Source organism: Squalius cephalus (assembly GCF_949319135.1).
Source record: "Squalius cephalus genome assembly, chromosome: 13".
Taxonomy (NCBI): Eukaryota; Metazoa; Chordata; class Actinopteri; order Cypriniformes; family Leuciscidae; genus Squalius; species Squalius cephalus.
The window spans coordinates 11,197,590-11,220,961 of record NC_137134.1 but is presented as its reverse complement, the minus strand read 5'-3'; the positions used below and the strand labels follow the sequence as shown (position 1 = coordinate 11,220,961).

Here is a 23,372-nt window from a genome sequence, read left to right as displayed (position 1 = left end):
ACCGTTGTTGTTAGACTAGAGCGCTGACTTTGTATGTTTTACTGAATCGTTTGCTTTATTTCTTATTGTATAGCTTCTTGTACTTTTTACTTATAGGCTACTTACTTTTATAATGGCTATTATTGATAAAACTGAAATTCAACAAAAAGAGACAGGGTTTAGTTTTGTATTTTTTTTTTTTTTAAATTTTATTACAGTGATGATCAGAGTACAAATGCACATAATATATTGCCTGAACCATATTAATAAGTTTAATATTTTTAAAATTTAAACGAAAAGAACAATTTAAATATAACAATTTAAAAAAAAAGTTTTGTTATAAATATGCTAACGTTACATGTAGTGAATATAATAAATATGCTTTGCCTGAACCACATTTGTGTAATGTTTAAGATTTCTTTAAATGAAAACGAAAAGAGGCAGTGTAGTGTTTTATAACATATTTCGTTTTATTGTTGCCTAAAATGTACATACAGAGATAACCGGAGTAGCAGAGCGAGCAGTAGGGGTTCAGCGAAAAATCGGCAGCTGGCAGCAGGAAGTAGCTGCCACTGGCAGCTGACGTCAGCTGCCGCTAATAACCGGAAGTCGGAGGTGGATGCCGCTTTTAGCAAGGCAAATAAATTATTATATCAATGTATATATATAATTTTAGTACTTATTTAAATAAATTACTTAAATTTGTAATTATTTTGTAATTGGTTTAAAAAGGTTTATCAAATATAAATTAAGTAACGAAGATCATAGACATAGTACAAAAAACAAACATTAAACTACACTTGAAATTATGAATTTGTACGTGTATAAATATAATTTGTGTACATGTTTGTCAAAAAATGAAATATATACATAAATTAATGCCTATATAATAATATTGTATATTTATTAAACGTACATAAACATTCATTAAACAAATAATGAATGTCATGTCTAAAAGAAGAAAAAAAAAACATTTTCTCAATGACCTTTATTTAAAAATCATATTTTGCTATCATTTAAGTTCAGTTTTACATTTGTAGTATTTCAATACATTCTTGTCTTTGTTTTATAAAACAGCTGTAACTTTGAAAACAGGCTTGATATTTGTTGTTCTGAAATCGGAATGAACAACAATTCTGAACTAGATGTTAAAGTTCATAAAAAACTAAGTTGGCTTGAAAAAGAAAGTTTGAAAACGTTTTACAATGTTCTAGCATGGTTTAACATGATTTACAATGTTTCTAGTGTTAGGGAATAACATCTTAAAGACCCAGGACCAGATATGATGAAAGAAGACCAGGAGTCGTGAGGTTCAATCAAATAAGTAAAAATTTAATGAAGAATAGTTTCATCGGTAGAGCCAGGCGTCAAAGTCTCACGGGGTCGCAAGCCAGAGACTCTACTGTACACAAAATCTCACACCAGTTATACCATTTCCAAGGGCATGATTGACATCAGTAAATACAGGTTGGCTACTTCTCATTGGCAAAAGAACAAAGTTAAAACAATTCTACACTTATGGATAGATAGGAGGGTAAGTCGACATTGTCATCCGAGTCCAAGATGGTCCGGTGATGACCTCGGAGGTCGTAGAAAGGCGTCTTGGGGTCAGCTGCTGCATATCACAAGACCTGCACAGAACATTCAACACACACACACACACACACACACACACACACACACACACACAATGGAATCGCAGTTCCTCCAAAAGTAGTACAGATAATGTTCACTTTAAAGAAATACACATAAAAGTACAATTCTGTGAATCAGATCACATAGTGTTTAACCCCTGTAACCTTAAGATTAGTAAGAAAGACAGATGTTAGAAAAAGATAGATAAGTTAGGTATAAGTAGATAAGATAGATATGTTATGGGGAAACAAAATCACCGTAATAACTTACCATTAGCATGAATTCACTGCAGTCCACAGATCCCAACTGAGCTGGAACATCCTGGAAAAAAAAAATCGAAATGGAAAAACTAACATTTTATTTATACACTAAAGATAGCAAAGAAATCAAAATTGTTGTAACATGAAATCAATACCTTATTTTTAACAAGCTTCCGGATCCATCTTTATTGCAACTGAGCTTAAAAAGAAGGGGGAAAAAGTTAGTTATTTTACACACACGAGAGAAAGAGAGAGATGAACTCCGTGTTGAACCACTTAGCCATGTTGCAGCAGTAGACAGTAGCATACCTGAACTAGGGAGCAGGTGTAATTTATTTTTTAAATGCCACTGTCTATGCCTATCTAAAGCCAGAGAACAAAGTGTTGAACTGAACCACTGGACTAATATGTAAAACTTTGAAGCCCGGTTTCACAGATAGGGTTTAGATTATGCCAGGATTAGGCCTTAGTGCAATTAGGACTTTTATAAATATGCCTTAGAAAAAACATTACTGTTGTGAATCTTAAAAGAAACAATGGCACTGATATTTTAAGATACACAAGTGTAATTTGCTTTCAGTTAAACATGCATTTTAGTCTGGGACTAGTTTGAGCCTTGTCTGTGAAACTGGGGGTGAAAGTTATATGGAAAAAGTGAACAGTTCCAGTATATTTTGAATAGATATATATAAAATAATTATTATATATATATATATATATATATATATATATATATATATATATATATATATATATATATATATATATATACACTGGTCTCATCTGGTGATTGGGTCCCATCCAAAACATGATCAAACTAAGAAAATAAACAGACACTGAAATGTCAAATTTTCGATACAATCTAGAATTTGTATAAAAAAAATAAAAAGATAAAAAACAGAATGCCTTTTGCCTGCTTTGATCAAGACAGGATATAATACGTGAAATGTGTGAAAACATACCAGTGCGTTTGGTTGGTTTTGCAACTGGAAATCTGGGGTTTCCTTCATGGCACATATGTTTGTCCATCCCCAGCAATCTGTGACAGGCTGTGGTGAACTTGGTGAAACTAAAAAACAGAAGTTTAGAATATGGTGAAGTAATGTTGATTAAAATGGTGTTTTGTATTAAAACATAAGTTAGATCATTTGGGATATGTTTTGTTAGCGTTGCACGTGTATCATAAAGGCTGAGCTTGTCAATTCCAATAAATCAGCATGAGCTTTATTCTAATCAATAGATTAAGTTAACATGTTAACAAACGCTAATATTTAATGATATTGGTAACGTAAGTTAGTATTTAAAATTAATGATAGCCCCTCACAAACCAGGAGCACACGGTGCACAAGCTGCGTTTCTACAAATGATTAAATTAACCAATTCAACTTAAGTAGTCACAGATACACTGTCTCTAACATAAAAGTTAAACTCCAACGTACAGAGCAACAATTATTTATTAATCTGATAATATACGAACTTACCGAGCCAAATACCACCGCCATTACTGAAGATTCACCGGCGCCACCATTGGCTGCTGTCGCTTGACTTCCAGGTAAATGTGATTGGTTGCTACTACGTTGGACGATACTGATTGGCTGCCACGAAATGGCAGGTCCCTCCTAATATGGCAGGGCTTCCGGCTGTCAACGGCAGCTACTTCCTGCTGCCAGTGGCAGCTACTTCCTGCTGCCAGCTGCCGATTTTTCGCTGAACCCCCTCTCAGAGCGAGCTGAGTGACGCGCGTCCTCGGGAGTCATTCCTGAGCTGGACTTGGCATTTAAGTCCGAACTTTGCGTACTTGCTATTGAGAAATGCCTAATGTCGGCGCTTGGCTTCTTGTAACAAACACTGGAGCAGTTTTTACTTCCAGGCATGGTAAAACAGTGCGGAATTGCGAAAACCTCCTCTACTACCGAGTTAACAACACACGTAAACAATGATGTTTTGCCGCTGGAATCCTGCCAACATGGCGGATCGGGGGAGGGGCTCTATACCGTGACGACAACTCCTCAATCTCAATAGTTGCCGGTGGGCTTAAATGACCAGCGCATGCGAATTATAACCACGATTATAACCCAAACACACCTCCATCTATTACGTATTGGATCATCCAGCTACGTCATCGTGCTACAGGCTGCATGAACTTTTTAAAGGTAGCTGGCGGGTGTGAATGGTTCACAGCTGTGTTTGAGCCTACATGGATTTTATCTGAGATTTTGTGTTTTATTCATGAACTTAAAGAACTTGACGCCCGTTTCATGACGGAAGAAAGGACTATCGTATATTGTTTTGCATTCCTTGGTGAGCGCAGCGAGGTACGATATGTTTTCATTCATAGATAATTCAGAAAATTGTTTGCACATATGTATGGTACGGTTTATTTTGCTGTGTAATTAATGTTTGTCACCATAAATGTTTGTTCATGTAATGACGTTTGTAGCCGTGAAAACAAGTGTGTGAAATGTTTGTTGTATGTATGTTTTCAACAGTTTTCACGGTGCTAAGGTGATGATGGATTAAAAAGTTGAACGTCATGCTGGTTTGGCGAACTAAATAAAGAAACACCTTATGCATCAGTCGAAACTGTCTTTTTGGATCCAAGGGCTGCTACAGTGAAAACTCGACGCTACATCTGAGTCATCTGCCTATGCTGCTGACTGGACGTCGTCTTCGTCCCGGAGGTTGCCATTGTTTGTTCCGCGCATCCAGGCAAGGTCGTAACTTGGTAGCACGTTTAACAGCGACTACAGATGCGGTGAGATACTCTGGTTATCGGGATAAAACAAAACAAAAAACGAACTGAACTGTTTACTTACATGGCCATATCCTGATTGATCCAAGTCGTAAGTCTAAATAACAGGCTGTCGTGTTTGTGAATGAATTGTGAAATATCTAAAAAGGTTACACATATGAAATGTTTAATGGTTTATTTTCACTCTTAAATCTTAAAACTTGTGAAATGTGATGAAATTGTATGATAAAGAGCTTTACATCTCGAAAGTTAACTTTAGCCATTCTAATTCTTATCAAGCTGTCTTGAATATTTAACGTGTTTATTGGTATTTAATTGACATTTTGGGTAGGCCTATCTTAATATTTGAAGTGAGCAGTGTTAGGTTACACCATCTTATAACCACAGCTCCCTGAATCACTTTAATCTAGAAATACATCAATTAGTGATACAAACATGTCAGGAGAAAAGGAAAAGTCCACTGATGAGAAAGATCTAAACCCTGATGAACCTTCAACAGAAGAGAAATCTAGAGGCCCAGAAGAAACAGTCTCTCGTGAATGAAAGCTTACAGAAAAAGGCAAACAAATGCGTGAAGAGAAAACTAAAATATACTGAAGAGTTACTACAGTATAATTCTGAACGCACTGTATGTGTTTTTCCTAAAGTTTAATTCATTAGACCATAAAACAATATGTTGTCAAACTTTAAAAATGTTAAGTTTCACATTAATTAATATGTTTAGTAAATTCATATGATGTTACAAGTCTAAATGTTAATGCTGTTAAAATGGGTGCATCTGATTGGTCACGTTCTGATTGGGCGTCTTGTTATCAGGGAGTTCTCAGGATTCGCTTCATTCTCAGTAAAGCTATGATTGTGAAGCATCGCATTTTGAGTGTTTACTGATAAACATAGTCACTTTCAGGGGTACTACATGCATTTGGAGGCACCGCTGGTAATATTGTTGGGTGGTCTGACTCCATCAGTGAGAACCACCCAGTCACATTAATCTCTACTTACTTATTTTAACCACCCGAATCGTCCCTCTCAATAATTGTTCCAGACCTTTTCTGGACTGTGTGTTCATGTGCCGGTGAAGTTTACAACTTATTTCACCTTACACAAAACGTAGTTTCCCCATTCCTATACTGCGCCTAGTCATAGATTTAGATGATGCTACAATATTCATCACAAGGCTGGAATTTACAACTTTATCTCACAACCAATTCGTACAAGTGAGTATGAGGTGTCTAAACCCCCGTGATTGGTAGGTGTACGGGTGGGGTCACTATAGGTCATTCGTATGAATTAATACGAATTGGGCAACTTGTAAAATATGTATGATTTAGCAAAAATCGTGCGAGGTCGTATGAATTCGTACGAATTAGCCACCTCGTAAAATACGTACGAATTGCCGTAAAATCGGGTTGGAATTTACTAAGCTCAATGTAGCGCTTTATTACCCAACTGTATTACGTCCCAGGAGTTTAATCGATTCCAGACATTGACTCTCGATTCCAAATGCCTCTGAATTGAAGAATCAACTTTTTGTGGAATCGAGTCCCAGCCCTACTCCATATTTCCGTGCACACAGATACTTTTCTGGAGCCGTTTTCTCTGACATCTGCAGCTTGTGTACATGATAGTTGGGGTTTGAGGGCCTGAACTACAGTCCTATAGAGGAAATCAGCAGCCTAATAAAAAGGGAGACTGGCACAAAGTATTTGATTTGAAAATACAAATATACCGAACCGAAATGTATTTAATTAAAAATTACTTTTGATTGTTTTTTTTAAAGGCTTTAAATTACAACATAGTATTTTGTATTTCAAATAGGCCTCTGTATTTCAAATGTATCTGAAATAATCACTAAATGAACTGACTATTACAACATAACTTGCATTGTAAAAACTAATCTCGCCCGAATAGCAACTGTTACATATTGCTAACATATTGATTATCCAAATATTAGACGTTTTGCTACCGCAGTTTGACTCTGATCACACGAATTACGAAATGTACCCATATAAAATGCATATAAGTTTGTTGAAGCGTGCCGTATTTCACTTTTTTATATATAATCGAATCTGCGCTTAAAAATGCGAAAGCAAAACAGGGACGTAAACCTCGTGAACTGGAACATATTTTAGGGTCATTCAGACTGTGATGTTGATCAGAGCTCCTCCTCAAGGGGATCCTCCGAGAAGAGCTAAAATGTGTGCCGGCAGCCGACAAGGAAGTAGAAGAGAGTCTGTTCTGTTTGAATGGAAGTCAATGGAGGATTTTCCTCAGTACGTGGAATAAACTACTTTTCTCTTGTCATGTAAAAAATGAATCCTTGTCCGCCAGTCTTTATATTTAATCCATATTTGCTATTAAATATCGACTTTGGAGAGAAATGTATTTTGAGTTTACTACGAAAAACAACTGTTTTATGAGAAAAGTCAGGGAATATTTTGCGACAGGTTTGAATTATTTTACGGCACTACCAATGAACTTCTGTAGGATCTGAAATGTTACTAGCTGTCGTAAAACTGAAAGTGTCACAGTTTACCGTTACACGCTTTCAATAGTGTTGAACATCTCCTCAATGATAAATCACACCGCGTTTCTTCTTCTTCTTTAGCCATTCTTTTATAAATGCTCCAGACAATTTAAGAAACCTTTTAAAGATTAGTCATATTTGTTATTTAACCTTTTAAGTCATGTTAATCAGGTATGTGAACTTATTTATTTTCATGCCACACTGCATTATATATAGATAATACATGGTACTTGGGCTAAAGCGACTAAATGCTAACTGCTTAAAAAAAATCTAAACTTTATCATTGTAGCCCACACACCACCCGATACTGAACAAATATAAATAAGATAAACAATTAAAATGTTTTTTAGTGAAGAGTAAAGGGGGAAGTACTGAAATGTTTTAGTTTTCTGACTGCTGGAGCCGGTGGAGAGCTAGGGCTGTCAAACGATTAATCGTGATTAATCGCATCCAAAATAAAAGTTTGTGTTTACATAATTTATGTCTGTGTACGGTGTATAATTATTTTCTATATATAAATACACACACATGCATATATATATTTAAGAAAATGTGTTATTTATATATAAAATATTTATATATAATATAAATTATATATAATATAAATATATATACACAGTATATACTAGGGCTGTACCAGAATATTCGAGTATTCGAATATTCGTTCGGTGGGTTGGTATTCGATTTTCAAATTTGACATTCGAATATTCGGTTTAAATTTATTTTTATTTTTTTCACACCTGGCATCCCCCTAGAAACGGTTCCCATTCGCGCTTGAATGGGGCTGTCATGCGTTTTCTCAGATCGGATAGTTCTCTCTGATTTATCAATATGAACAATGAACACATAAATGTGTTTTTGCAAAATGGATATGAATCCGAACTTCAAATCCCGCGCTATAGGCAGATGTAATGGAGTGCACGTCACTAGCAACAGATAAGCTGCATTTTACTGATCGTCAGCTAAAAGACCGCAATAAGAGAGCGGCAACAGCCCTGGTAAGATCATTTCGGTTCTTTACTTTTAATGAAGTTGATTGTGTGTTAAAGCATCTGCGACCCACTTTCACTTTGATTTGCGATAGTTTGCACGTTGGCTTGATGAATAGATGCTGATCTGCGGTGACGTGTGCTGTAAGCGTCGTCATATCTGGCTATAACATGATATAGCCTAAAACACGCTCTCACACGGTTATTTTTTTAGCATTTTTGGGCGAAATACAATACTCTTATTTTAGAGCGCAGAACAGCGGAGTTTGTATGGGCAGAAGTGCATGCTTGTAGGCTATAAGCTGCGTTGCTTTGACATTGTGGAAATAGAATAGAAACAATATATTAGCCTACCCTTTACTGTGTCAGTAATTACTGTGCTGCTGATTTCAGATTTGAGAGTTATTTGTTACTCAGAAAAATATTAGGCTGTGTTTTGTATCACTAGTGCAGTGTCCGTTCTCGGAGCCCTGCGCGTGAGGCGCGCGCCCGCTTCCCGCTCGCGCTGTTCTGTATTAAAAGTTTATTAATTCTGCACGTCTCGCGTCTGTATTGCACCAAATGTGACACTGCACTCGAAGTCGATTGGATGAACGGTTCTAAATGCAAGATAAATAATCTAAATGCAAACAGACAGACGCATAGAGATTCCTGCCTTTATTAGAGAGAAGAATATGTTCAGCCCCCCTCCCTCCGAAGCTTCGAATATTCGATGTTAATTCCTATCGAAGCTTCGAAGCTCAAAAAATGGTATTCGGACCAGCCCTAGTATATACATGCAAATATTTCTTAAATATATACATGCATGTGTGCGTATTTATAAATAGAAAATAATTATACACTGTACACACACATGTATTATGTAAAAACAAACTTTTATTTTGGATGCGATTAATCGCGATTAATCGTTTGACAGCCCTATTGGAGAGTAACATGACTAGCATGTTTGAACTATGCAACTGTTTCTATACACACTGATACTGTTACTATAAGACTATGCTCATAAGACTATGTTAAACATAAAAGCTCACTGAGAAAAATATTCAGATGTATCCTGATTGATGTGGACGTAGAAGTTATCTTGGCATTATATGTAGTTTCTGACATTCTGGGCCCAGTTGCAACAAACCCCTCAGGTTAAAGGTGCATTGCGCAAGTCTCTGAGTTTTTGCAGAACTATGCCCCCTCTGGCGACAAGCGAAACTGCAACCAGAGGTATGCACGCTCATGGACCACACGCATGTGTCTTTGTCTTACGTGGAGTTGGGGTTTGGAATCGACTACAAGCCGGTCTCTTTGAATCCATCTTCTACTTTTGTCGCTCGAGTTGTCTTCGCTGATTCGGAGAATGGCGGCGAATACACAAACCAGCCAGACATAACCAGGTGAGCGTGAACGTGCATGACGTCACGCCCAGTCTCAAATTCCGTCCCGAATCCCTCTTATTTATTTTACTGTACAGGATTATAGAGGCAATCGCAGTGATCAGAGAAGGGCTCATTCAGCCCATCAGGCAATTGTTTAAGCATGTATGGGTTAGAAAAACGGGTATTTTTAACATGAAATGTTGCGCAATGCACCTTTAAGAAAGCCATTAGTTGTAGCTGAACTTTAGGAGTTTCTTGCAACCTGGTGCTGAATTAAATATAATCTAATAGCTTGTGAGCATACAAATCCAAACACTACATTTGAGCATATCATAGATTTTATCGACAACAACTAATAAATAACTACTGATAACTTACCCCACATAAGTTAAAAACATGCGTAATGAATGTCTCTATAGACTGGCCAACTTTATCTGTCTGACACCTGAGCTCTAACGCTGCGTTCACACGAGCGTCGCCATTAACGCTTCTCATTTACTTTACGTCACTGGCGTTGCTCACGGCAGAAGTTGAAAACTTTTGTAGTGCCAACGCAGGCGTCAGCCAATCAGATCACTTATGCATATACCCTAGCGCAGACGTTTGAAGCTTGGTGCTGACACGACCACCATAGTGACAACAGCCAATCACATTACTTTTCCGGTGTTGCATTAAAGGGGACATATCATGCTAAATGCACTTTTTTAGCCCTTAAATGCATTTTGTTGTATATTTGAAGTGTTTAGAAGTACAGAAAAGATGAAATTATTCTCTTCAGGTGCTTCGTTGATATCTTTATATTCTGTTTTGGTCATATTTTTCAACCTGTTCCGATTTTTCTGTTATCTATGACGTTTTTTGAACTATCACGTCACAGTATTTGCAGCGGAACTGCCAAATAAGGACATTGACTTCCGGCCCAACACTTCGAGCGATCCGCCATTATTATTTCTCGCTGCAATTTTGTAGTCCAAGCTAAAAGATGCAGAAGTTACGAGAGGGTAAGTTAAAATGTTCGGTTGTTGGATGTAGTAACCCACACGCTTCATTACACCGTCTAATGTAGATGAACTGCCGCGCTTGTGGCGCATGTTTGACTGAAAGAACGAGCAGAGAGAGAGACCCAGTCTCGCGCGCGCTCGCACTCTCTCTCGGAGCCCGGCGAAAGTGTAAACAAGACATCACCGTCTCCAAACTAGACGCTGTCTTGCTCTCTCTCCCTCGCACATATTAATCAAAATAAATCGACACGGTGGTAAAAGGTCGGAAGACCAAGGTTTCATGTATAAATATAGTAACACACCATTTCGATACATCCATATGAAGACGTTGTTCTGCAGGTTCGTCGTCCTCATTTTCATCTCGCTCCGGCTCCAACTCTGGCTCGAACATCTAAGGACAAGTCTTCCGTTGTTGACATTTTGTTAATAACGTGTGAATAAAAAGTTTCTGTGCCGCTAGATAATCCTATCTCTGCTATCAGACTACAAAAATGGCCGAACGGGGTGGAGTTGAACCTCTGCATCCTGGAGAGGGGGCGGGGTATGAAGTGTCTCAATTGTATTTAAAGAGACCGCACCAAAACAAGTTGCTCTCAGAAGCACATCAGAAAAGGGGTAGAAAAGGGGCCCGTGGAGCTATAATAATGAGGAATTCAGACCCAAGCATTGCAGTTCCGCTTTATATAGACCACAAATGTATGATTTATATGTAAAAAGGAACAATTTAAAAGCATGATATGTCTCCTTTAATGCAATTTTACTAAATACTTTTACTTTTAATAAATACCCTCTCGAAAAGCAATAAGCAGAGTGGACTGCCATAGCAGCATATATGAAAAACATTACCTCAGTCTTCAACATGGCTGTGTTTACGATTAGAAATGTCAAACAAATTTCGCCTACGTAGGCGTTTGTAGACCGTAGCCCGAATCTGTATCTGAATGCATGAAACTGTCTGAATACCGGGAAAATTCACAGTTTTGTAGTAAAAAGAGACACATTATGCAGAAGGATCATTTGCTGTTATGCGTGTTTGTCAGAGCCTGCAGTTGCAAATGACGCGCGTTCGCTGCGGGCATAACATGACGAGCTGGACGCGCTCCGAGAAAAGACTGTTAAAATCGATTCCCTATTTTCGTTTTCGAAACTTGCGTTGGTTGGTCCGATCGATTGTGCAATCGATTTTCGAACGTAAAGTGACAGCCCTACTCATTTATGCAAACACACCTGCAATAAAGCTCTTTCTGATTCTGATTACAATAATGCATTAAACAAACAATGGACTTAAACGGTTTAACAGCAGGACTGTGACTCTTATTTTACATTGCTAAAAGTAAATATTTCAATTCTTTCTGTGTTTACAGGTGCTGTATCGTTTTAGTTCCTCTGTTAATGGTGATTAATGAAGGTGAGCACTAAAGGATCTTTACAGGATCAATGAGATGTTTAGGCCTCGTTTACACTGTCAGTGAAATGCGACCCAATTCCGTATTTTTGCTCATATGTGACACAGATCAGATGTGTTCTATGACAGTGTAAACGGGAAAAAAAACACATGCATTCGGATATTTCGAGATCGGTTTTAGGCCTCGTTCATATGTGGAAATAAATCAGATATGTGCCAATGCGACTGTCATGTAAACAGGCAGATCGGATTTTCTGAGGCATTAGGCTACGTCTCTGCGGTTTAATAACGAGAGAAACGCGCATCTGCAAAGGGACAGAATGGCCCATTTTGTCCTCCTCTGCCTCAAAATCTTGGTGATGTTTGGCAAACTTCGCATACATATCGCTAAGCTAGCATCAAGCATATTTCGTGTTCGTCCATCTGTGCAAGAACCCCCTTTAAGCATGCGCGATGTTTCAGATAGTATGTCAAGTGTAAACACATGAATCAGATATGGGTCACTATTGAAAGAACGTGTAAACGGACGGTAAAAAAAGAATCGGATATCATATAGGCAACCAATCAGAATTGGGCATCAAGACCTGCAGTGAAACGAGGCCTAAAAGTGTCCATTATAAAGAAAAGGAAACATCTTTTAAAATCTCCAGTTTAAAACACAATCATTAATTCATGTCTTCGCATTAAAACCATGTTTGTTTATTATTATAACTTCTCTCTGTTTTCAGCGTCTCTGGTCACTGTTGAGGGTTTAATTGGAGGTTCTGTCATTTTACCGTGTTCGTCTGAAGCACCTCCGATTACAGTTCAAGACATCAATGTGCATTGGAGACAACATAGAGTGACAGTGTATGACATTATTAAGGGTAAAGGCTCTGGAGAAGGACAGGATCAATCATACAAGAAGAGAGCTAAAACCTTCCCTGAAGAGTACAAGAAAGGAAACTTCTCACTCAAACTCAACAATCTTCAGTACAGTGACAGAGGAAAGTACCAGTGCTACATCGTAGAGGAATCGATCATCAGGACTGTAGAGCTTCTCATCGAAGGTTTGTGATATTTTTTTGGTTACACAATTTTGATGGTCCACTTTAGACATTCTATTCACTATAAGTTATTTCAATTTATTTATATTCTCATTTAACTTACTCTCATTAGAGTATTAGTAGATTAGAGTAGTGCGTTAGGATAGAGTTGGAGTTTGGTGTTGGAGTTTGGGTTAGTTGACGTACTGTAGATGCAAAGGTACTTATTAGGGGTGTAACGGTACACAAAAATCACGGTTCGGTACGTACCTCGGTTTTAAAGTCACGGTTCGGTTTATTTTCGGTACAGTAAGGGAAAGAAATGCAAACATTAAACTGCAGGTTGTTTATTACTATAAACTTTTTTTAACAATTTGTTTACACTTTTTTAAACACTTTTTAATAAAATATAATAAAATAGATATAAAATAAAAAAAGAATAAGAAATAAAATACTGCTGCAAAGTTCTCCACTAAATAAAATACTCTCAGTCTCAAACCAATATCACATAATAAAATAATGAAAAATATAAATAAATAACTATGATTACAGTGCAGGAACAGAAAATAGCCCTCTATTAAAATAATATTAAACAAATATATTAATGTATTATTATTTTTCAATAATCAATCAACATAATCAATTTAAGATTTTTTTTTTCCACTTTTTTAATAATTATCAAAATAAAATATAGTCCAAAGCTATACAAAGCTATTGTTACCAGAGCATGTGATCAGAGCAGGTCATTTTACCATTGTTCCCAGCATGACTATACCAGCTCAGCAAACAGAAATCTAAGTTACTACTGAGAAATTTCACCTTATTTGAGCGGACTTTGCTTTTCCAGTGCGTGATCGGTACATGATTGGAGTGTTTGGGCCGTTAACGACAGAGCAGAACGCGCAGCGCAAACACGGACTCGAACATTGAGCAGAGAGCGCAGCGGGTCGTCGACACACACACACACACACACGCGCGCACGCACGCACGCACGCCACGGAACGGAGAGTGCGGCGGCGCACACGAAGCGGAAAAGCTTTTTTTCGCCATGCAGTCTATTTCATTGTTACAGTGACGACGGGTAAAACCAGAGAATGTCTAATAGGAAAAAACATTAGAATCAGCTGCAGGGCGGGATTTGCGCTGAACGCGGAGACTTCCGCCACTTAATATGTTCGTGTGGAAACACGAAAATGTACCTATGTTCCGCACACAAAATATTGCATTCAGTCATTCGGTACACACGTGCACCGAACCGAAAGCCCTGTACCGAAACGGTTCGGTACGAATACACGTACCGTTACACCCCTAGTACTTATAGTCAGTAGAATGTCTTTTTTCCCTTATTTTTATTTAAGTCACATGTGCAAAGTTCTTAGAAATATATTTCTTCTATTCATGTTGGTTTTCAATAACTTTTATAGTATTATACAAAAAAGTAATGAGGTGTAACAATCAAGTAAATATATAACAGTGTGTATACAACTATATATATTTTTAAAGGCTTGTGATGGTTTCAAGTTAAAATTATTTTTTTAATTTTAGATTTGATATCTATTAAAGTCAATGTTTTTGCAGTCCTCTGATTGAGAGTAAACTCTAGTGTAAATATGCCATTCAGTCAACAGTCATCATAAAGCAAATACCTGTGTTTCATGCAAGAAAAAACGTTTTTTTTTTTGTTTTTTTTTTTAATCATCATCATCATCATTATTAGGGGCCAAGCCCCGAAGGGGCAAGGCACCTATTGTATCCGTTAGTTTTCTTCTTCTTCTTTTTCTTCTTATTATTCTTCCGCAAATGGGAGTCTATGGCAGCCCTATGAACCGTACATAGGAAAATGATGAAATTTGGCTCAATTGTAGATATGACCATGAATAGTAATTGGACCAATTTTGGAGTCTGCAGGACTAACTCTATAGCGCCATCACCAGTTCAAAAATTCAACATTGAAACAGCTGTAACTTTTGAACCCTTTGATCCACAGAAATTAGACATAGTACACCTGATTGCTCTCATCATGCTGATCACAAACAATATCATACATTAAGATTCCGCCCATTACAGTAGTAGCCATTTTGAAAAGTACAGTATTCCGTTTTTTCGCTACTCTCCTTCAAAATTGGTCCAAAATTGTCCAAATTTTACTCAAATGATCTTCGGACTGAGCCGCATAGAAGTACTGTCCCCGATTTTCGTCCCAAAATTGGTTCAGAAGCTATAGCTCAGCCAAACCTTGATCAATCGAAACGAAAATTGGTACACTTCATCGGAAGCATGATCTGAGGTTCCATACCAAAGTTGGGAACAGCGCCACCTACGGGTCATGAGATATGGAAAATGCATATTTTGGCCAATAACTTGTGAACGGTTTGTCAGAAAATTATAAACTTGGTGTCTATCGATTCCTTGGGTCATGCCGAATCCGTGGATATCGGTTTTGCCATGATGGGATGTACCACGTGTCCGCCATTTTGAATTTTGTCATAATTTGCAATATCTTTTAAACTATTTGAAATTTCTTCACCAAATTTGGTATGGATCATCATTAGCATGGCCCGAAGGTACCTGAGAAGTTTGATCACAGCGCCACCTAGTGTTCCAGAGATACCATTGTTTTTTTGAAAAACGCTTATAACTTTTGCTAACATTGCTTGAAATTTGATTTCTTTATGTCAATATATTCCTTGGCTTATGCTGATTTCAACGATATCTCATATGTTATTTTTCAACAATGTGACTGGCCGCCATATTGGAGCGAATGTAAAACAGTTTTTTCGCTACTCCTCCTTCAAAATTTGTCCAAAATTGTCCAAAATTTGCTCAAATGATCTTTGGACCGAACCGCATAGAAGTACTGTCCCCGATTTTTTTGCTATACTGGGAAAAAAAAAAGTTATGATGTCGCAAATTTAACAAGGTCGACCCAAAATTTGCTTTTGTGTGCTCATTCTTACACTGAAGCCTCTCCTCTGCAGTTTGTGATTGTACGTCCTCTGAGTGGCGCAGTCTGCTAAACCATGTGTTACTAATCCTGAGCCGTTCCGGTTGTGGGTTCGAACCCCGTGTTGGATGAGTATAAAAATTGTGTTGATTCCTGTATTGTTCAAGCATTGTTCTAATCTTTTGCTCTGCATTGCGCTAAAGCGGCTTGTTTTGATTTCATCCTTAAGTACTTCTGAACCTATCTCTTCTTCATGTACATTCTATTTCTGCTCTTTTTGCTCTTCTGGCTCCACATTGGCTAACTATAAACTACATTAGAATTAAGCTCTGTTTTGCTCTTCCGGCTCCGCACTGCTCTTGGTGTTTAAATGCTTGCTGCGCTGCTGTGCTTACAGTACTTGCTGTACTTGATGTGCTTGATGTACATTTACATGTACATTTAATTTCTGATGTTTTGTTCTTCAGGCTCCGCACTGCTCTTGGTGCTTAAATGTTTGCTGCGCTGCTGTACTTGATGTGCTGGCTGTGCTTGCTGTGCGCCATACTTGGTCTGCTTGCTGTGCCTTGCAGGGCTTGGCCCCGTATTGCTGCTTGCAGCTATATTTATTATTATTTTTCTCTGTTTTCAGTGCCTTTGCAGGACCCAGTTGTGGATGATATTGGAGGTTCTGCTGTTTTACCTTGTTCTGCTAGAGAACATCCACTTACAACTGAAGACATAACAGTCACTTGGAAACACAATAAGACCCTGAAAGTGTTTGACATTATTAAGGGTAAAGTCTCTGTGGAAGAACCGGATTCAGTGTTCAAGAACAGAACTGAAACCTTCCCTCAGGAATATCTGAATGGAAACTTCTCACTCAAACTCTACAATCTTCAACGCAGTGATATGGGAATCTACAAATGCTACATCAGGAATGAATTAATAATTCAAAGTGTGAAACTAGGTTTGTGAAAAAGAAGTTTGATTCATTTAAGCTAATAATGTTAAGATGATTTTAATTGAGAATGAGATCGTTTTTGAGACCTCTTTTAAAACACAATGAAATGTTTTCATCTGTTTTTACTGAATCTAATGCATTTATCTTTGTGTCCACCAGAAATAAACCAAGGAGCTCAATCGAGATCTGAGAAGATTTTACTTGCAGTGCCTTTTCTGTCTGTTTCCATTCTGCTCTTTATGTAAGCACTGACAGAAGGAACTACAGTATAGCAATGTGTTTGTTCTTCTTCAACAACCTCAAAACAACCTGCTGAGATCGCTTCATCTTCTGAGAAACAGCTGAAGACGTTAAGCCACCATCTTAAACTACTGAAAACTACAGCCTTCAGTAACAGCTACACAGCTTCTTGTCCAACCTCTGCAACAGATCCAGATACTGCAGCGAGAGTGGTCTTTATCGAGCTGAAGAGAGCAGACGTCACTCCTCTCCTCACAAAATTACACTCTTTGCCAGTTGCCGCTCACATCAAATTTAGGCTCTGATGTTTGAACAACCACTAGCTCTGCTCCCTTTTACCCAAACCATTGACCATTTTCAAGAAACGGCTGAAGACACATCTTTTTCGGCAACACTTGATTCATTAATAATAACACCTTTCTTTTCTTTTTTCCTCTTTTCTATTCTATATCTATTAAAAAAAAATACATTGTGTTAGACTAAACTGGGAAGGGTCACGGCACTTACTTATGTTGTCCTGTTAGTTTAATTGCTTCTGTTGCTCTCCTCATTTGTAAGTCGCATTGGATAAAAGCGTCTGCTAAATGAATAAATGAATAAAGAGTCAATGTTCAGAAATGATTATGTTTTGAACTATACTGTGTAGCCGTGTTTTGTGGTGTGTTTGTTGTCAAACTCAAAAATTACTTATTTTTAATTAGTAAAAAAAATCATTATTTTATTTGAAAAAGTGAATTTTTTTTTTATAGTTTGTCTTGTATATTTTTTTGATTAGATCAGATAAAATTGTTATCTGTCATATGGTCATGTTATAATGTACCCCACCTATGGGGCATGTTGTCTCAGTTCACTTCCATTCTTTCGGGGTAAATCAAGAAAAAAATATACACTTTATTAATGAAACAAAGCCACATAATTGTATTTGATGTGAAATTAATTTTGGAAAAAAATATTCTCTGAATCTTAAGTGGATTTACACAAACTGAGAAAGTGTTAGTTTGTTAGAAGTTAGAATTAGTTTATGGAACCTTGAGTCTCAGACCTTTCCAACAATATGAGTTTTGTCAAGATTAGAAAAAGGTTTGATTATAAAATTGTGCAGTAAATTTAATAAAATGTGAAACATGACACCCCCCCACTAGGGGGAGGTTTTAAAATACCGTTTCCATGGTAACGCAATGTCCAATTTTCAAAATTATTTGAATTGGATGATTTTTTTTAACGTTTAAGCTTCCAAATGATATCTAATTTATAATAATAACTAAAATATGTGATAGTAGAAATGGGCAAGTGTAAACACTCTGATACTAAATGTTATTATAGGTTATAACTTAAATACAACTTATGTTTTTACCTTAAAAATGTTGAAGACCTGGTTAACACTGTAAATAAGTTATTAATAATGGCCTCCAGAGGGAGACAAAGCTTTGATAAGAAAAAATTGCATTTGCAACAATTTGCTCTTGTTTAGTTAACATGTTTGCATGTTTTAGTTAACATTTAATTTACCATACGGTTAGTACGCGTGCACATGAAGAGGGGTGTGGGGAGGAGAGAAGCATGAAGAGGAAAGTTAGCCAGAGGAGAGATGTCTCAAACTAACGTTTGAATTATATTCTCTTAAATTTGGATATGGCCGACTAACGACCAAAGAGACGACGTTCCGATGAACAAATAGCAAAGAAGAGGGAAAAGGAAGCACAGAAGGGAGGGGGAGGGGATGGGATGAGGAGGAGGGAGGGTCGAGCTAGCCTCTGTTTTGTTTGACAATACTTCGAACGTCAACAAGAAGTGGCGTCACCCAACATTACTAAGAGCACCTTGAAGTTAACAACTTATTTCACCTTACACAAAACAAAATTTCCCCATTCCTATACTGCGCCTAGTCGTAGATTTAGAAGATGCTACAATATTCATCACAAGGCTGGAATTTACTAAGCTCAATGTAGCGCTTTACACCCAACTTTATTACGTCCCAGGAGTTTAATCGATTCCAGACATTGACTCTCGATTCCAAATGCCTCTGGATTGAAGAATCAACTTTTTGTGGAATCGAGTCCCAGCCCTACTCCATATTTCCGTGCACACAGATACTTTTCTGGAGCCGTTTTCTCTGACATCTGCAGCTTGTGTACATGATAGTTGGGGTTTGAGGGTCTGAACTACAGTCCTATAGAGGAAATCAGCAGCCTAATAAAAAGGCAGACTAGCACAAAGTATTTGTGTTTTGAAAATACAAATATACCGAACCGAAATGTATTTAAATCCAAATTACATTTGATTGTTTTTTTAAAGGCTTTTCAAATTTCAAATAGGCCTCCGTATTTCAAATACATGCACCTCGTTCACCTCGTGAACTGGAACATATTTTAGGGTCATTCAGACTGTGATGTTGATCAGAGCTCCTCCTCAAGGGGATCCTCCGAGTAAAGCTAAAATGTGTGACAACAGCCGACAGGGAGGTAGGAGAGAATCTGTTCTGTTTGAATGGAAGTCAATGGAGGATTTTCCTCAGTACGTGGAATAAACTACTTTTCTCTTGTCATGTAAATAATGAATCCTTGTCCGCCAGTCTTTATATTTAATCCATATTTGCTATTAAATATCGACTTTGGAGAGAAATGTATTTTGAGTTTACTACGAAAAACAACTGTTTTATGAGAAAATTCAGGGACTATTTTGCGACAGGTTTGAATTATTTTACGGCACTACCAATGCACTTCTGTAGGATCTGAAACGTGACTAGCTGTCGTAAAACTGAAAGTGTCACAGTTTACCGTTACACGCTTTCAATAGTGTTGAACATCTCCTCAATGATGCGAACACTTCCCAATCACACCGCGTTTCTTCTTCTTTAGCCATTCTTTTATAAATGCGCCAGACAATTTAAGAAACCTTTTAAACATTAGATTTATTTGTTATTGAACCTTTTAAGTCATGATAATCAGGTATGTGATTTTAACTGATTTATTTTCATGTCACACTGCATTATATTTAGATAATACATGGTACTTGGGCTAAAGCGGCTAAATGCTTAAAAATTCTAAACTTTATCATTGTAGCCCACAGACCACCCGATACTGGACAAAGATAAATAATAAGATAAACATTTAAAATGTTTTTTTTTTAGTGAAGAGTAAAGGGGGAAAGTACTGAAATGTTTTAGTTTTCTGATATGTTTGAAGACTTTGACTCCACCCAGACTGCTGGAGCCGGTGGAGAGTAACACGACTAGCATGTTTGAACTGTGCAACTGTTTCTATACACACTGATACTGTGACTATAAGACTTTGTCCTCATTATTGTGGATAATATAAGAACTTTTGTTTCGAAACGCTGTTCGTCTACACTAGCACAATGCTATTTCAAGCATTTTCAGGAGTTGCTTCTCCACATGAAACATCTGGAAATGCTAAATTCACCTTATTGCATACCTATATGTTAAACAACAAACAGTGAAATAGTGAAGTATAGTCCAAGTAGTGAAATTCAACAAGCTTTTTTTGTTTCAAAAAGATTCATCATTATTTTATATTATTTTAATTTTTGTTGAGGTAACAACATCTTTATGTCATGACCATGCAATGTGGATTCATGGCCTTGTGACTAAGTCAACCAAACATGGACATCCTGGTCACCATACATACGTGGAAAACACGTCTCTTCATGCTCACGGTCAATAGAGCCTATACTTTGAAAGGTTTGTGCGAGATGGAGTGGAATGGAGAATACTTATACCCATCTTTTTTTGCCAGACTTCCACAAAACGTTTATACTTTATATTTGTAAATAATTTCACCTCATATGTCATGATCATCAGTCTAATTACTCTTGTCAAATAGGTCACACAGAATTAGGTATAAATTGAAATTTACATACTAATGTATTTGTACTACTACATTGGAAAAAACAAAATAGTTTATACTCTAGTATCATTTAAGCTTGGAAGTCAAGCTTGGAATGCTAAAAAGAGATTTTTTTTAACCAGTGTTGGACTGTAAAGAGAAAAAATGCTTAGAGAGTATGCTGGAGTAGCGTGACTAACATGTTTGAACTTGTAAGGTACAACTAAAGGCACATGCTTTCCCTTACCACTCCAGTGTATGATTGCAGAAAAAAAACATTTAAAAAATGTAACCATAAAATGCAAATAACTATTCTAAAACACACAAAAAAAGATGTGTACCTACCGAACTGTGACTGGAACCTGTTGCTTAAATGACTGATCACTCGCAAAATCCACTGTAGCTGATACTCCAACAGAATCACTTCCTTAGTAAAAAAATTAAAACACTTTCCTTGGTCTCATGTACAAATGGTCCCTCCCACACAACAGCAAAGGTCTCTTTACATTCCCTATCAGTGGTTTTATAAGTGACATATAAAGAGTCATGCCTGGGTCACATTTCACACCAGAATCAGAAAGAAAGGCGATTTGTTATTTAAGATTTGTCATTATTCATGTCATCTCAATCTAGATGCTCACGAGTTGTAAGAAAAAAATATTCATTAGTTAATCTTTTCCCACAAACTTTGCTCTGTTGTTCTGCTCATGCAGTTTCAGATCCTTTTTTATGCGTTCCCAAATGGGAAGATTGCAACACAAATCTTCTACTTCCTCAGTTTATTGGTCAGCTACACAGTTTAAATAATCTGCTTGTTATGCATATTCATTGAACAAACACTTTCAAAATTGCTTGAATAAACAAATGATCAGATTATCATAAGGCATTGTACTTCTGTTTACCATGTATTTGTTTTACCTCAAAATCATATTTGTGGAAGTTTGACTCTTTTCAAGACTGATGTGTCCACTTCAACACAACTGAAGAAAAAGGCAATGCAAACAGTATCTGAGTCTTGTATAGATGAGGAGGTGAACTTGTGTCCAGTTATCTGAGGCCCTTATATCATTACATTACAGCAGGACAAGTGCATCAGATAACTTGCTACATTTCCATGCATATCAGTCAAACTCGAACCCTAACATGTACGGCACGACCTCAGGGCTCGAAACCTTCATTTGTTCCCTTACATTTAAGAGTTCATTGTAACCAATCATTCTGTCCTCCTCCCAAAAATACTCTTTTCACAAGCATTGTTTATTGAGTTGCACAAAACCAGAAAGTCTGGTTTCAATACATTGCATAATACATGGTCCACACAATAAAATCAACAGTATAATAGTTAAAGTTATATTATAATTATAGCAGTTACCCAATGGAGCAAAATGTCCAAAGAAACTGAAAGATCCTGCAATACCTTGATGGCCGATATCTGCTATACCTCATCTTGTAGATCCTTCATTTTAGTCAAAACCTCAGTAAATCCTTCTGAAGTAGTGTGGTTAGAAAGAAAGTACAGCACATACTGTATCATCAAATATAGTACACACATCTCATTTTCTGCTAATATTCTTTTTTGCACAATCATTTTGCTAGTTGCATCTACATAAGTCAAAGCCTCATTTGTATAATTAATGAATCTGATTGTAATAGATGTAATGAATCCTATAAACCTAGAAGCTGTTTCATTCCTGGCTTTAAATTCCACATCTTTAGTCTAAGGTTACAGACAGTGTTGGAAAAGTTACTTGTATGTTGCGTTACTCCATAAAAAAATAACTGATTGCTTTAGTTACTTTTTATTGTGTTTCATTACTTTTGCATTGCTTTTTCTCACCTCAGCTGGCTGTTGCTCTCTCTTCCTAGCTGAAGGAAATGCAAATTCATGCCTGTACAGTAGAGGGCGCTCTTTAAACAAACTTTTCAGCTGTGCTGCCATACTGAATTACAGAAGAAGAATAGGACACAGGAGAAGGAAGGTCAACCAAAGCCACTAGAAGATAAGCCTGCAACCTTTAGCCAAAAAAGCGTAGCGGTGTGGTGAAGAGATGACCCAAGGTTTTGTTCAGCTGTACTGTGAAAAGCGTTATATATTCAATTACTACACAATAGCTGGCTGTCTTTAGGAGTCTTAAGTTAGGAGCTACTTTTGTGAATACGGCCCCAGATTCAGATCATACTGCACTGAGTTTGTCAGATAAGAGACAGATAAGAGGTAATGTGCGGTGAGCAGGATTGAAAAACCACTGCACCAAACCTCGGACAATAGAAAATGTTGATTAAGAAGTACTTCGGCCTATAAAGTACTTCTGATTAATTACCTCTGAATGCTGCACAATCACACTTAATTTATACAGTGGAGACAAAGATGACCGTATGCTCTGAGCTCTACTGTAAAAAAAAAAAACCACAGAAAAGAATGTGATTTATTCAGTATATGTTAGAAAGCTCTATATGTAC

General features: G+C 37.1%; 2 protein-coding genes and 1 long non-coding RNA gene across 3 annotated transcripts in view; 1 reads left to right on the top strand and 2 right to left on the bottom strand.

Annotated features, from left to right (window-relative positions):
• The window catches only part of LOC307169581 (uncharacterized protein), a gene marked incomplete at its 3' end in the record, with an annotated part of 99,209 nt that overhangs the window by 59,088 nt on the left and 16,749 nt on the right, over positions 1-23,372 (bottom strand). The window lies entirely within an intron of this gene.
• On the bottom strand, positions 1,293-3,837 carry LOC307169349. The gene is made up of 5 exons (XR_013823098.1): positions 3,356-3,837; positions 2,837-2,943; positions 2,030-2,073; positions 1,885-1,935; positions 1,293-1,610 (listed from the first exon to the last, which is right to left on the bottom strand). It is a non-coding gene; the product is annotated as an uncharacterized lncRNA (long non-coding RNA).
• On the top strand, positions 3,537-21,384 carry LOC307169339 (matrix remodeling-associated protein 8-like). The gene is made up of 6 exons (XM_079889935.1): positions 3,537-4,189; positions 4,364-4,629; positions 11,875-11,918; positions 12,644-12,964; positions 16,516-16,833; positions 16,987-21,384. The coding sequence occupies exons 2-6, from the start codon at positions 4,625-4,627 to the stop codon at positions 17,070-17,072; spliced, it is 774 nt and encodes a 257-aa protein (XP_079746061.1). The 5' UTR covers positions 3,537-4,189; positions 4,364-4,624; the 3' UTR covers positions 17,073-21,384.